At 42.0% G+C, this 12,287-nt stretch overlaps 1 protein-coding gene across 1 annotated transcript in view; it reads left to right on the forward strand.

Annotated features, from left to right (window-relative positions):
* The window catches only part of LOC141096602 (guanylate cyclase soluble subunit beta-2-like), a 91,997-nt gene extending 80,802 nt beyond the window's left edge, over positions 1-11,195 (forward strand). Inside the window, exons 11-16 of the mRNA XM_073583340.1 lie at positions 420-740; positions 1,124-1,272; positions 6,023-6,169; positions 6,267-6,421; positions 8,366-8,535; positions 10,729-11,195. Of these exons, the coding sequence (XP_073439441.1) occupies positions 420-740; positions 1,124-1,272; positions 6,023-6,169; positions 6,267-6,421; positions 8,366-8,535; positions 10,729-10,850 (1,064 nt within the window). The 3' untranslated portion in view covers positions 10,851-11,195. The remainder of the gene's footprint in view (positions 1-419; positions 741-1,123; positions 1,273-6,022; positions 6,170-6,266; positions 6,422-8,365; positions 8,536-10,728) is intronic.
* Positions 11,196-12,287: the final 1,092 nt, after the last annotated feature.

Below are 12,287 nucleotides of genomic sequence, written 5' to 3' on the forward strand. Positions count from 1 at the left end.
TTCTTATCTCATATGTAGTATTGGAGTAATAGGTAAAATATCTGCATAACCGTTACAGGGCTTGTCTAGCGCTGCTCACTTCCTCAATGGGAACTGAACGAAGCCCGATAACCCCCTTTAAATTCTTGTTCCCTTTTTTCAAAGCAAACACGGCTCTTGAGATTATCCAAAAATTGAAAAAGAGGCAGCACTTCAAAATAACCGTCTTTGTTTATTCCCCTGTCAAGGAAGAATTTTTTTGTTCTTTACGTGCTGCCTCTTTCTCAATTTTTGAATTTTCTATAAAACCAGTGGGTGCTGGGTCTAGCATGAATTAGCCAGATATTTTTTGTCTGGTGCTGCTTTTGTCTTTATATTTTTTCCCCTGTGATTATCGTGTACTTATTATGTATCTATATCTACTAAATATTAATTTAAAGGACATATGATATGGATGGATTCCATACATTGTATGATCTACATGTGTTCTCCAAAACTGCGAAGTCTGCAGGAACTAGAGGAGAGGAACATGCACATTTCAGATATCGCCAAACACGATGTGACAAGAGACCTCATTCTCCTGAACCATCAAAGACTGGCGGAAATGGAGTTGTCCAACCAGCTGGAACGCAAGAAGGAAGAGCTGCGTATATTGTCTAAAAACCTGGAGGCCGAGAAGGAAAAAACTGAGACGTTGCTGTACGCTATGCTTCCTCAGCATGTGGCCAATCAGCTAAAGGAAGGCAAAAAAGTCCAAGCAGGTACCTTATGTTTCCTAATGAAACTTCTACGATATTGTTATCCCTCAAATGCCAAAATATGCAGAAATCCAGGCCATCACCAGATTTCATTACTATGTGACATAGCAGTAAATATTTTTGGTTAGAATTCGACTTTTCTATGTTCAGCGTTGCTGAGGTTGAAAAAAATACACGTCCAACAAGTTCAACGTTACCCACATCATTTATACATACCTTGGTTCTAAATTATTCATAACCTTAAGTGCCCTGTATCCCTTTTTTGAATGCTGTCATACTGTTTGCCATTTCTATCTCTTGTGGTTCAGAATTCCATGATTTGACTACTCTAACTGTAAAGAATCCTTTCCTACTCCCATACTCACAGATTCTTTTTCTCTTTACAGGTGAGTTTCCAACATGTACAATTCTGTTCAGTGATGTAGTGACATTTACTAACATCTGTTCTGCTTGTGAGCCCATCCAAATAGTCAACATGCTTAATGCAATGTATTCAAGATTTGATCACCTGACAAGTGTGCATGACGTGTACAAGGTAAAAGTCTGCACAGTTCTTCAGCATGTATATTAACAAGCACAGCAGATGGACAATAGTATGAGGCTGTAATTGTGATTCTGTACATCTGTATACCTCCAATATAATACAGAGGCATATGGAAGCATTTTGTGTGGGATTCTTATTGTATTTACATATATACTGTATACATACAGTGGGGAAAATAAGCATTTGATACACTGCCGATTTTGCAAGTTTTCCCAACTACAAAGAATGGAGAGATTTGTAATTTTAAGGCCATGTGCACAAGATGCAGTTTTCCTGCGGATCCGCAAAGTGATTTACAGTACAATGTAAATCAATTTAAAAAAAAAACCGCTGTGCAGACGCTGCGTTTTTTTCGCACGGTTTTTGTGCGGTACAAAAAATGCAGCATGTCACTTCTTTTGTGTGGTTTTCCACCTGCTCCATTCTCCAAAACCGCAGGGGGAAAACCGCAGTGGAAAACCGCAAAAAAACGCACAAAAACAGGAAGAAATCCGCAGGAAAAATGCAGGTCATTTGACCTGCGGATTTCTTCAAATCTGCACGGAAAAATCCGCAGGACAAATAAGTACGTGTGCACTTAGCCTTATCGTAGGTACACTTCCACTGTGAGAGACAGAATCTTAAAATAAAAATAAAGCAGAACATTACATTGTATGATTTTTATATAATTAAACTGCATTTTATTGCATGAAATAAGTATTTAATCACCTACTAACCAGCAAGAATTCCGGTTGTTACAGACCTGTTAGTTTTTCTTTAAGAAACCCTCCTACTCTGCATTCATTACCTGTATTAATTGCATCTGTTTGAACTTGTTACCTATATAAAAAACACCTGTCCACACAATCAATCACACTCCAACCTCCCCACCATGGCCAAGACCAAAGAGCTGTCTAAGGACACCAGGGACAAAACTGTAGATCTGCACAAAGCTGGGATGGGCTGCAGGACAATAGTCAAGCAGCTTGGTAAGAAGGCAACAACTGTTGGCACAATTATTAGAAAATGGAAGAAACTCAAGATGTCTGTCAATCTTCCTCGGCCTGGGGCTCCATGCAAGATCTCACCTCATGGGGTAAGGATGATTCAGAGAAAGGTCAGAAATCAGCCCAGAACTACACAAGAGGACCTGGTCAATGACCTGAAGAGAGCTGGGACCACAGTCTCAAAGATTACCATTAGGGCACTCAGAGCCTTCCTGCTCATGCCAGCATATGTCCATGCCTGTTTGAAGGTCGCCAATGACCATCTGGTTGATCCAGAGGAGGCATTGGAGAAAGACATGTGGTCAGCTGAGACCAAAATAGAAGTTTTCGGTATCAACTCCACATGCCATGTTTGGAGGAAGAAGGATGAGTGCAACCCCAAGAACACCGTCCCAACTGTGAAACATGGTGGGGGAAACATCATACCTTGAGGGTGCTTTTCTGCAAAGGGCACAGTATGTATTGAAGGGAGGATGATTGGGGTCATGCATGGCAATATTTTGGCCAACAACCTCCGTCCCTCAGTAAGAGTATTGAAGATAGGTTGTGTCTTTGTCTTCCAGCATGACAATGACCCAAAACAAACATCCAGGGCAACTAAGGAGTGGCTCTTTATGTAGCATTTCAAGGTCCTGGAGTGGTCTAGCCAGTCTCCAGACCAGAGCTGAATAGAACATCTTTAGAGGAGCTGAAACTCAATGTTGCCCAGCGACTGCCCTGAAACCTGAATGATCTGGAGAAGATCTGTATGGAGGAGTCAGCCAAAATCCCAGCTGCGCTGTGTGCAAACTTGGTCAAAAAGTACAGGAAACGACTGATCTCTGTAATTGCAAATCAAGGTTTCTGTACCAAATATTAATCCCTTCACGGCATATTATTTATATAATGCTGTCAAGTGCTCCTAACAGTCACGGGTGGAATTCCAATCCATCCATCACTGTTAACATCGCTATCAATCTCCAACAGCTGCATTTAAAATGGCAGCGATGGATGCGCATCACTAATCCCACCATTTGGCATGCCCATCACATAATCGCAGGGCGTCGATGGAGTTGCATGACAACCTGGGGTCTGCAGAAGACCCCTGTGGTTGTCATTGCTGATCTGCTGAGCACCGCCCCATGGCCAGCATTCTTAGCAGATGATCAATTCTGCTACATATAGCAGGGCTGACTCCAGAATTAATTGTTTTGTGTTGCAGCAACATTGCAATAAAATGCAGTAACAGATGATCACAACATCGTATGTAAAACATCATCTCAGCACACAAAAAATAAGTCCCCACCCAGAATCCGAAAAATGGAAACACTATGGGTCTTGGAAAATGGCACTTTTTATTTTTTTAATTTTGGATTTTTTTTCACCATTTAAATAAAAAAGAACTTGTACATGTTTGGTATATGCAAGCTTGTAATGACAAGGAGAATCATATTGCTAGGTCAGTTTTAGCATTTAGTGAACATGGTAAAAAAAACAATTGTAAAATTGCACTTTCTTTGCTATTTCCCCGCACTTTTTTTTCCTGTTTTCCAGTACACTATATGATAAAACCAATGGTGTTGCTCAAAAGTACAACTCGTCCCGCAAAAAACAAGCCCTCACATGGCCATGTTGACGAAAAAATAAAAAAAGTTACGGCTCTGGGAAGAAGGGGAGCAAAAAATAAACGCAAAAATGGAAATTTTATTGTATAAAATACTTTTTTCAAGCAATAAAATGCAAATTATGTAAAAATCATACAATGTGATATTTTTGTTTTATATTTTTAGATGCTGTCTTTCACAGTTGAAGTGTACCTACGATAAAAATTACAGATCTCGCCATTCTTTGTAGGTGGGAAAACTTGCAAAATCAGCAGTGTATCAAGTGAAGGTCATCTCCCAGAAAATTATTGCAAATATACATATTTTGCTATATACAAGTTTATTTGTCCAACTCATTTTGGGGGTTTTGTGCTAAATTATGTCCAATTTACCTTTTGTTGTCTTGTTTCAATAAAACAGAAAGGAAATAAACATGTGTGTAACAAAACATGTGTAACTGAAATACTTTTCTGGGAGAAATACTTCATTTTCTGGAAAAAATATCAAGGGTGCCAACACTTTCGGCCATGACTGTGTATATTTTGGATATATACACTACTCACAAAAATTTAGGAATTAGTGAATAGTAAATTGCTCGGGTGCTCGTTACTCGAATCAAACAGTTTGAAATGCACACGTCCAACTGTTCAATGTTTCAGTACTTTTTGCACAACTTGCTGTTCTCTAACAAGGAGGTAAATGACAACATTCACAACAGGTGTTTGATCTATGAATTGGCCAATAAATTTCGGGATTCATTTAGAATTGGTATTAAACAGTCTTCCACAGCAGACTGTTCACATTTTGACATCATGAGACCAATATGACACCTAACAATTGATGAACAGTAACTCGCCATTATGAGGCTTCAAGCAGGATTTTCTCAGACGGAAGAGGCCACTGAGCTTAGAGGGTCACAGAGTCATCAGCAGGGTGTAACAGAGAGACTGGAAGAGTAATAGAAAGGCAGAGAAGTGGACGTCCTCTGGCAACATCCCACACTGACAGTGTCAAACAAGGGCCCTCCAGTAACCAACTCTAGGGTCCCGCATTTCAACTACATGCAAATGTGACATTATCCTCATTCACAAGCGTATCTAACAATGAACTGGGTAGATTGATAAATGAATAAGATGCTGCCTTTGTCTGTACATAGCTATTCAAGTATATTTTGCCAAATATTACTCATACAAAAGGGTGGTGGCCCACTCTTGCACAGGGGCCCCACCAGAGGATTCTCCTGTGGACCAGTCCAAGCCTGCATACTGATGACCTCTTCATTGTGAACAATGCCCTCATAACCAGGTGATGAATGCCACCCAATTGCAGGCACATTTAAGGGAGGTGAGAGGCACCCAAGTGTCACGTCAGACCATTTGAAACCATTTACATCGTGTCGTCTGCATGCTGGATGACCTCCAAGGTACCTGACCACACCACCAGGCTGGGGAGCATCTACTCTGGACGAGGGACCTCAGTGCTGTTCACTGATGAAATTCGATTGACACTGAGCAAAAATGATGGCCGCCAACATTCCTGGAGATGTTAAGGAGAGAGCTATGTATCAGCCACTGTTGTCACCAGATGAGCCTTTGGTGGTGTTAGAGTGTGGGCAGGTTGTCTAGTCAATACAGAACTGCCCTACCCTTTGTGAAAGGTACAGTGACAAGCCAATACTACTTGAATAACATTATTAATCCAGTCATTGTGCCTCTGCATGAACAACTCAGGCCTAATCTCATCTTTATGAGCGACAATACTCCAGGTCAGCAAGGTCGCATCATTAGGGAATGGCTGGTGGAAATTGGGGTACCTCAAATGGAGTGGCCTGTACTTTCTCCAGACCTGAATCCCATAGAAAACCTATGAGATCAGCTGAATCGCCTTGTAGAGGTTTGTAACTCTGTACCCCAGAACCTCAATGACGCCCTTCAAGAATAGTGGGTTGTCATGCCTCAGCAGACAATAACTCCACTTGTGAACAGCATGAAATGTCTTTGTCAAACTGTAATTGATGCTCAAGGCCACATGACTAGTTACTGAGACATTGACATTTTGGAAGGGGGGGGGTGTTCCCACCAGTGACATTTTGTGAGTAGTGTGTTTGTATAATATTACGTTAATATAATGTTTGTATAATATACACACGTTTATCATATATCTGTCACCTAGGTTGAGACTATTGGCGATGCATACATGGTGGTTGGAGGAGTACCTGTTGCTGTGGAAACCCATGTGCAAAGAGTTGCAAATTTTGCTTTGGGCATGAGATTGGCAGCAAAAGAGGTTATTAACCCCATATCTGGAGACCCTATTCAGGTAAACAAAAGACATATCATGACCCAGTACCTTCAATTTTTCATATGCATTATTCCCATTTCCATACTTGTAATATAACAAATACTTATTAATTTAGATCAGAGTTGGAATTCACACCGGACCTGTGTTAGCTGGAGTTGTAGGAGATAAGATGCCAAGATACTGCTTGTTTGGAGACACTGTGAACACAGCTTCTAGGATGGAAAGTCATGGGGTACCGGATAAAATTCACCTGAGTCCAACAAGTTTCAAGTAAGAATAAGAAAGTGGTTAGGCAATGAAGAATAACTATTCCTAAATATCTGCCACTTTACCATAAATTTCAGATTTTCAGCCTAATAATTCAACACGGTGGATTCAATTTTCAACAAATTGTTGTTGGCCAGTAATTAGTTTCCTGGATGAAACAGCGAGGACAATTAATGGTTGATGGTTGTATGATAATAAGTTAACGTTGGCCTTTAGTGGCAACATTTATCTCCTGTGCCTGAAAAATTTGTGTAACTTTGGTTAACAATAATTTTTGCAAGTAGGTTTTGTAAAAAAAAAAATATATATAGCAATTGTTTTTGTTCTGCAGCCTACAGGTATTTTCATACATTGGAGGCTGCTCAGTCCCATTCAATATGAAAACCATCAGATACGCTCTATTGACACAGGTTGTGTAGATTTTGGCTTAGGTCTGTTTTCAGAAATGCTCAGCCGAGTGAGCATTCATGTTTAGCAAGAGGACATTTCTGGCAGTGGCTTATCTCCTGCCTGAGGGTCAGGCATATAGTTATTGATGGAGATAAACCATGGCAAAGATGATGATCCTGGACCCTGCTGCCTGAGGGGTTCACCTATTACAGATTGCCCAATAGCTCACACTTTCTGCGACTTTATTAAAAGAAATGTGCCAAGTTGAGAATTGTATAAACAAAATCTTCATAACAGATACCATATTCTTAGTCCATTAAACCATATACCAAGTGGTGAGGGGGGCTATAGTAGCTTGGGACACTCCCATAGTACATAAACACACAGAAAGAAAAAGAGTAGAAAAAGTTCCAAAGTAAAATTATATCATTTATTCAAAGATATATGAAACACAACAACAAAAAAATGTAGTAATAGTCAAATTAGAGACGTTAGATAGGTGATACCACAGGAGTAACACACCGAGTCCACTTCTATTTTAGTGGATAGGAAGAGTAGAGCATAGCAGCAGATTAATTAAAGTGCAAGCGCATAGATTTATAGACGTTCCCGTGTGGGTACGAGACTCTAATGTACACAAAGACACTCACTGTCTCACAATACAAAGATGAAAGTAATATAAAGAAATAATAGCAAATAATATGAAACTAAGGCGTCAGTGAGTGAAAAAATCCATAATAGAGACTGGTATACCATGCCCTGCGTGTCCCGGGACCAGGGGCTCCTTTCCTGTCCCTAACGCTAGGGACTCCCTAGCTCGCCCTGTTCCCTGGGTTACTTCTGAAGGTGGAGTTGCCGGGGACACATACCTTGCCTTAACTTCTGAATCCACCCTCAGTCTGTACCTATCCCCCAACCAGGGAAGAGGAGAGTAGTAGTGTACTGTAATACAACAACCAGACTAACAAGGTAATATGAACAGGAGTTACAGAAAATACCAAACATACAAATTTACTCACACATATAACAGATGTGTGCACCGGGGAGTGGAGGATTGGGTTAAACCAAAGTAGGAAAAGAAAGGGAATAATCACACTCACAAAACCAAGCAACAGTCACAGATAAATCCACCAATCGACTACTCCAATAACCACCAACACCTATCCTTCTAGCCATGCAGCGTAAAGCTATTTCTGATGATGTGTGTTAGTCAGGACCCAGATTATATAGGGGATGGGAGTGGCTAACAGTGTACAGCTGAGAGCCTTAACTCCAGGAGCTCTCAACAAGGCCAATTAACTCCTGCACTGCCCAAAGAAATTTACACCGTTTACTAAGAAAGTGAAGTGCTTCTATTCAGTGCAGGAGTAGGCGAAATCAGATGATGCAGTCCTGTGGCTCCTCTCTGTCACTGTAAACCTGTGACATCAGGACTGGAGAATGTCTTGAATAAGTTCCACGTTTTGGAGAGTTGCTTTGTTCTGATTGTAGATGATTTTGACACATGAATCTGATTTGCACGGTTCTTGATATTGACACGAGTTCATACTTTCGCAGTGCCCTGAAACTTCAGGACTTTGAAATAGTGGAAAGAGGAGTTATTGAAGTAAAAGGCAAAGGTAAAATGAGGACATATTTCTTGTTAAAGAATTTACATTTATCAGAAGAGGAAATTATGGGAAGACAATATCACCAACAATCAGAGCAAAATCCTAACTTTACAAAAGGTATGTGGTTATTTGGTCAACAAACTTTGTCAAGTAGCAGCTAAATGCATTTTGGCAGCAGCCGTTGGGATGAATTCACATGCAGCAGATTTGTTGCCAAACTTCTGAATATCCTTACCATTGATCTGTACAAGGTTGTTTCTGGGACCCTTGCAACAAATCTGCCATGTGTGAATGTAACAATGGTTTTTGTTGAGGAGCCTGAAACATGAAAGTAGAGTTTCTACTACAACAGTACCCCAATAGCTTAATTGTGGCCTAAAAAAATGTATACTGAGCCATTCTACCAACCGTCAAGGTAAACCCATCAGAGCAGTCCCTAACCTTTCTATATGAGCAGGATTCAGAAAGGTAATGTCCGATGTGGACACGCTGTGTAAGGCTATGTGCCCACATTAGCGTTTTTAAACGCTCAGGAAACTGATCCCCTTCCCAGAAAACGCGCGTTTTATTTCCGTGCGTTTTTTGCACAAAAGACGCGCATTTTTGACACTTTTTTTCCGCACGTTTTGTGGGAACATTGGAAAAGGCTAAAAACGCACAGCAATGCGGAAATTAATGAGCATGCTGCGTTTTTAGCCGCTGAGGCCGGTTTCACATTAGCGCATTTTATGCGCGCGCACGGCCGGGGGTAGCTCCGCCCCCGAGCCGGCTCTCTGCCCGGCGTGCCCGCCCCTTGCCTGTAGCGCCGCCTCCTAGCGGACAGCGGCGCCTGCGATCGGCGCACCCTATCTTTAGCATAGGGTGCGCCGATCGTGCGCAGGTCGTGCGCTAGTTGCGCTTTGACCTGCGCTGCGCACTTATGACGGTGCGCCGTGCGCGCCAAAATCCGAAAAGTTTGATTTTGGCGCGCACGGCGCACCGTCAAAAGTGCGCAGCGCAGGTCAAAGCGCAACTAGCGCACGGCCTGCGCACGATCGGCGCACCCTATGCTAAAGATAGGGTGCGCCGATCGCAGGCGCCGCTGTCCGCTAGGAGGCGGCGCTACAAGGAAGGGGCGGGCACGCCGGGCAGAGAGCCGGATCGGGGGCGGAGCTACCCCCGGCCGTGCGCGCGCTGAAAATGCGCTAGTGTGAAACCGGCCTAAGCGATTCCTGAGCGTTTACAAACGCATGCATTGGCACAAAAAGCCAAAAACGCATGCAAATTAATGTGAAGCTTCTTTTAAGCGTTAATGCAGAGTCTGAGCCAGCACAAACACTGCGGAAACGCTTAAAAAAACGCAACGTGGGCACAAAGCCTAAGACGGCTTTATATGTGCATGTCCCACAAGGGAGGGGTGGAGACCTCACAAAACTTGCAAGAGCTCTGATGGCTATACCTTGATGTTTGGTAGATCGGCTTAGTACACTTTTTTTGCAAAAACTGTATCAACTAAATGCCCTGTTTTGTTATCTTTTTACTAGCACTTGCTGTTTATTGTTATATTTTTTTACAACGGAGTATTTTTATACGTTTGTTACACTGTGTTTCTCTGTGTTTCATGAAAACTCAGTAGTAGCATAAATAACCGGATGAGTAACATACAAACTGTATACATAGATTTTCTTTAATCATAGAATTGCTCTGTCAGCACGATATCGTCCCCATGCTATTTATATGTGCCTATAGCACTTTCAAAGACAAGTCCAGCAGTACCTTTATATGGTCAGTCTGTTCCTCCATTACTGAGAAATCAGTGTTTGAGTTGATATGCAAATTAGACTAATGAGTTATTTGTAGATCTGAAACCTCTGTCACGCCAGCTCTATTTCCTGTCCAATGTCACTTCCTTCTGCTTGACTGATTGCTCCTTTGCCCGAAGTCACACAGCATAGAGTCCGTCAGTCAAGCAGGAGGCGAGGCACCATTTAAAAAGAAATAGAGCTGGAGTAACACAGGCTTCAGATCTACAAATAGCTCTTCAGTATCCTTTGGATATCAATTAAAATCGTGATTTCTCAGTAGTGGAGGAACGGACTGTTCAAGTACAGATATTGCTGGACTAGTCTTTGAAAGAGCGACATGTGCATATAAATAGAAGTGGGGTGAAATCCTACTAGCAGATTCCCTTTAAAATGTCAGGAATGTGTCCAGATAGAATAGTGGTCAGGAGGGAATATATAACCACAGGTTGCCGATTACAATTATTTTCCTATAATTGTGTTTGAGCAGAATACACAAATGCCATATAATAATGTTACTTTATTCTAGACTCAACTGATTTAGACACTTCAAAGGTTAGTGCTGAAAAGGGACCTGAAGAGAAAGAGGAAAAAGAAGAGAAGAGTGGTGATCTGGCTGTCCCTATGTCCAGGACCTGCAGTCTTCTGTAGATAGCCCTACAATCTTTACAGTCAACACTGGAAGAGTGAAAAAAAATGAATACACAGCCATGCTTCGTCATTTACAGCTTTTCAACATGGCACCTTCATAAGATTCTGAGTCAGACCAAAAGTGGCCAGATTGCAAGTGTTGTAACCATGAAGTAGAAGTGTGTGGAAATAGAACTCAGCTGTTAGGCAGTACGGGGAACAGACTAAACTGGACTGCTTATTGGTACAGTAACTTGTCAGTCCCTACTTGCAATACTTATTCCTAAATTACAAGCAGACGAACTGTAGATTTATATGTAGTAAATTTGTTGCAGGAATTTCTGCAACTACATTTTCATGCATCTGAGGGCAAATAAAATGGAATTCTATCCAATGTTTCATGTATATGCTATCACATTTTGAATGGCGGGAGGACGTGGGGTCACCTCTGGGACCACCATCGGCCTTATTTAGCATTGTATTCATATTTAAAAAGGGACTTGCTTTGAAGTCATTCTGTCCCGACAAAATACAGGCACTCGATGCTCTGCTGTATAGCCAAACAAATAAGTGCACCTTCCCACTTGTTTTTCTTTTATATCCATCCCTCTCTTCTTTGATTGACAGCTCTGGCTTCATAGAGGCAGAGAAGGGTGAAGAGAGATGAAAAGCAGATGGGAAGGTGCACTTAAATGATGGTATACTAATAGATCACATACTGCCCATGAGTCAACAGTGTAATGCAGCAGCAAAAAAGACATCATACTGGGAACAGGGAAAGGGACTAGTGGTGCCTCACCGGAATCCAAATGAACACTGGTGCCAGGAACAAGTGACTGGATACCACTCTAGCAAAAGGAAAAAAAAGTTCCAGCACCAGGCATATCCTCATTTTAATGAGACGCCTGGTGCTGGAACTTTTTTCTCCTTTTGCTAGCAGTAAAAAAGGCAAACACAGCTCTAGGATTTATTAAGGGAAGCAGAGTCTAGATCACGTAAAGTAATTATCCCTCTCAAGTCCTCCTTGGTGAGGTCTCATCTGGAATGCTTGGATTACTGTGTCCAGTCTGGGTACATTTTAAAAAAGACATTGAAAAACTGGAGCAAGTTCAGAAAAGAGACATGGATATGTGCAGATTATATAATTATTTGTGTGAGGCATTAACACATTCATCTGCTTCTTCAGGGGCCCCTCGCCAGGTTGGCAGTCCACGCTGCAGGTCAGATAGGAATGAAAGAAGCACCTGCCTAGGTTACAGTCCATGGGTTCAGGGGACATGTGACACTGGGCGGCTACGTGTCCCGGATTGCAACACCGCCAACAGACCACATCCTTCATAAGCGCCTTAGATAACCCCTCAGCAGAGTTGGGATGCCCCCCAGTTGTGGGCCTAGCCACCCTCCGTGGTGAGCCTGCCCGTTTTTGGGTATCACAGTACGGGGAAGTAGCGATGTCTA

The sequence above is a fragment of the Dendrobates tinctorius genome, unplaced genomic scaffold (genome assembly GCF_039654945.1).
Source record: "Dendrobates tinctorius isolate UK_male_01 unplaced genomic scaffold, ASM3965494v1 ptg000075l, whole genome shotgun sequence".
Classification (NCBI taxonomy): domain Eukaryota; kingdom Metazoa; phylum Chordata; class Amphibia; order Anura; family Dendrobatidae; genus Dendrobates; species Dendrobates tinctorius.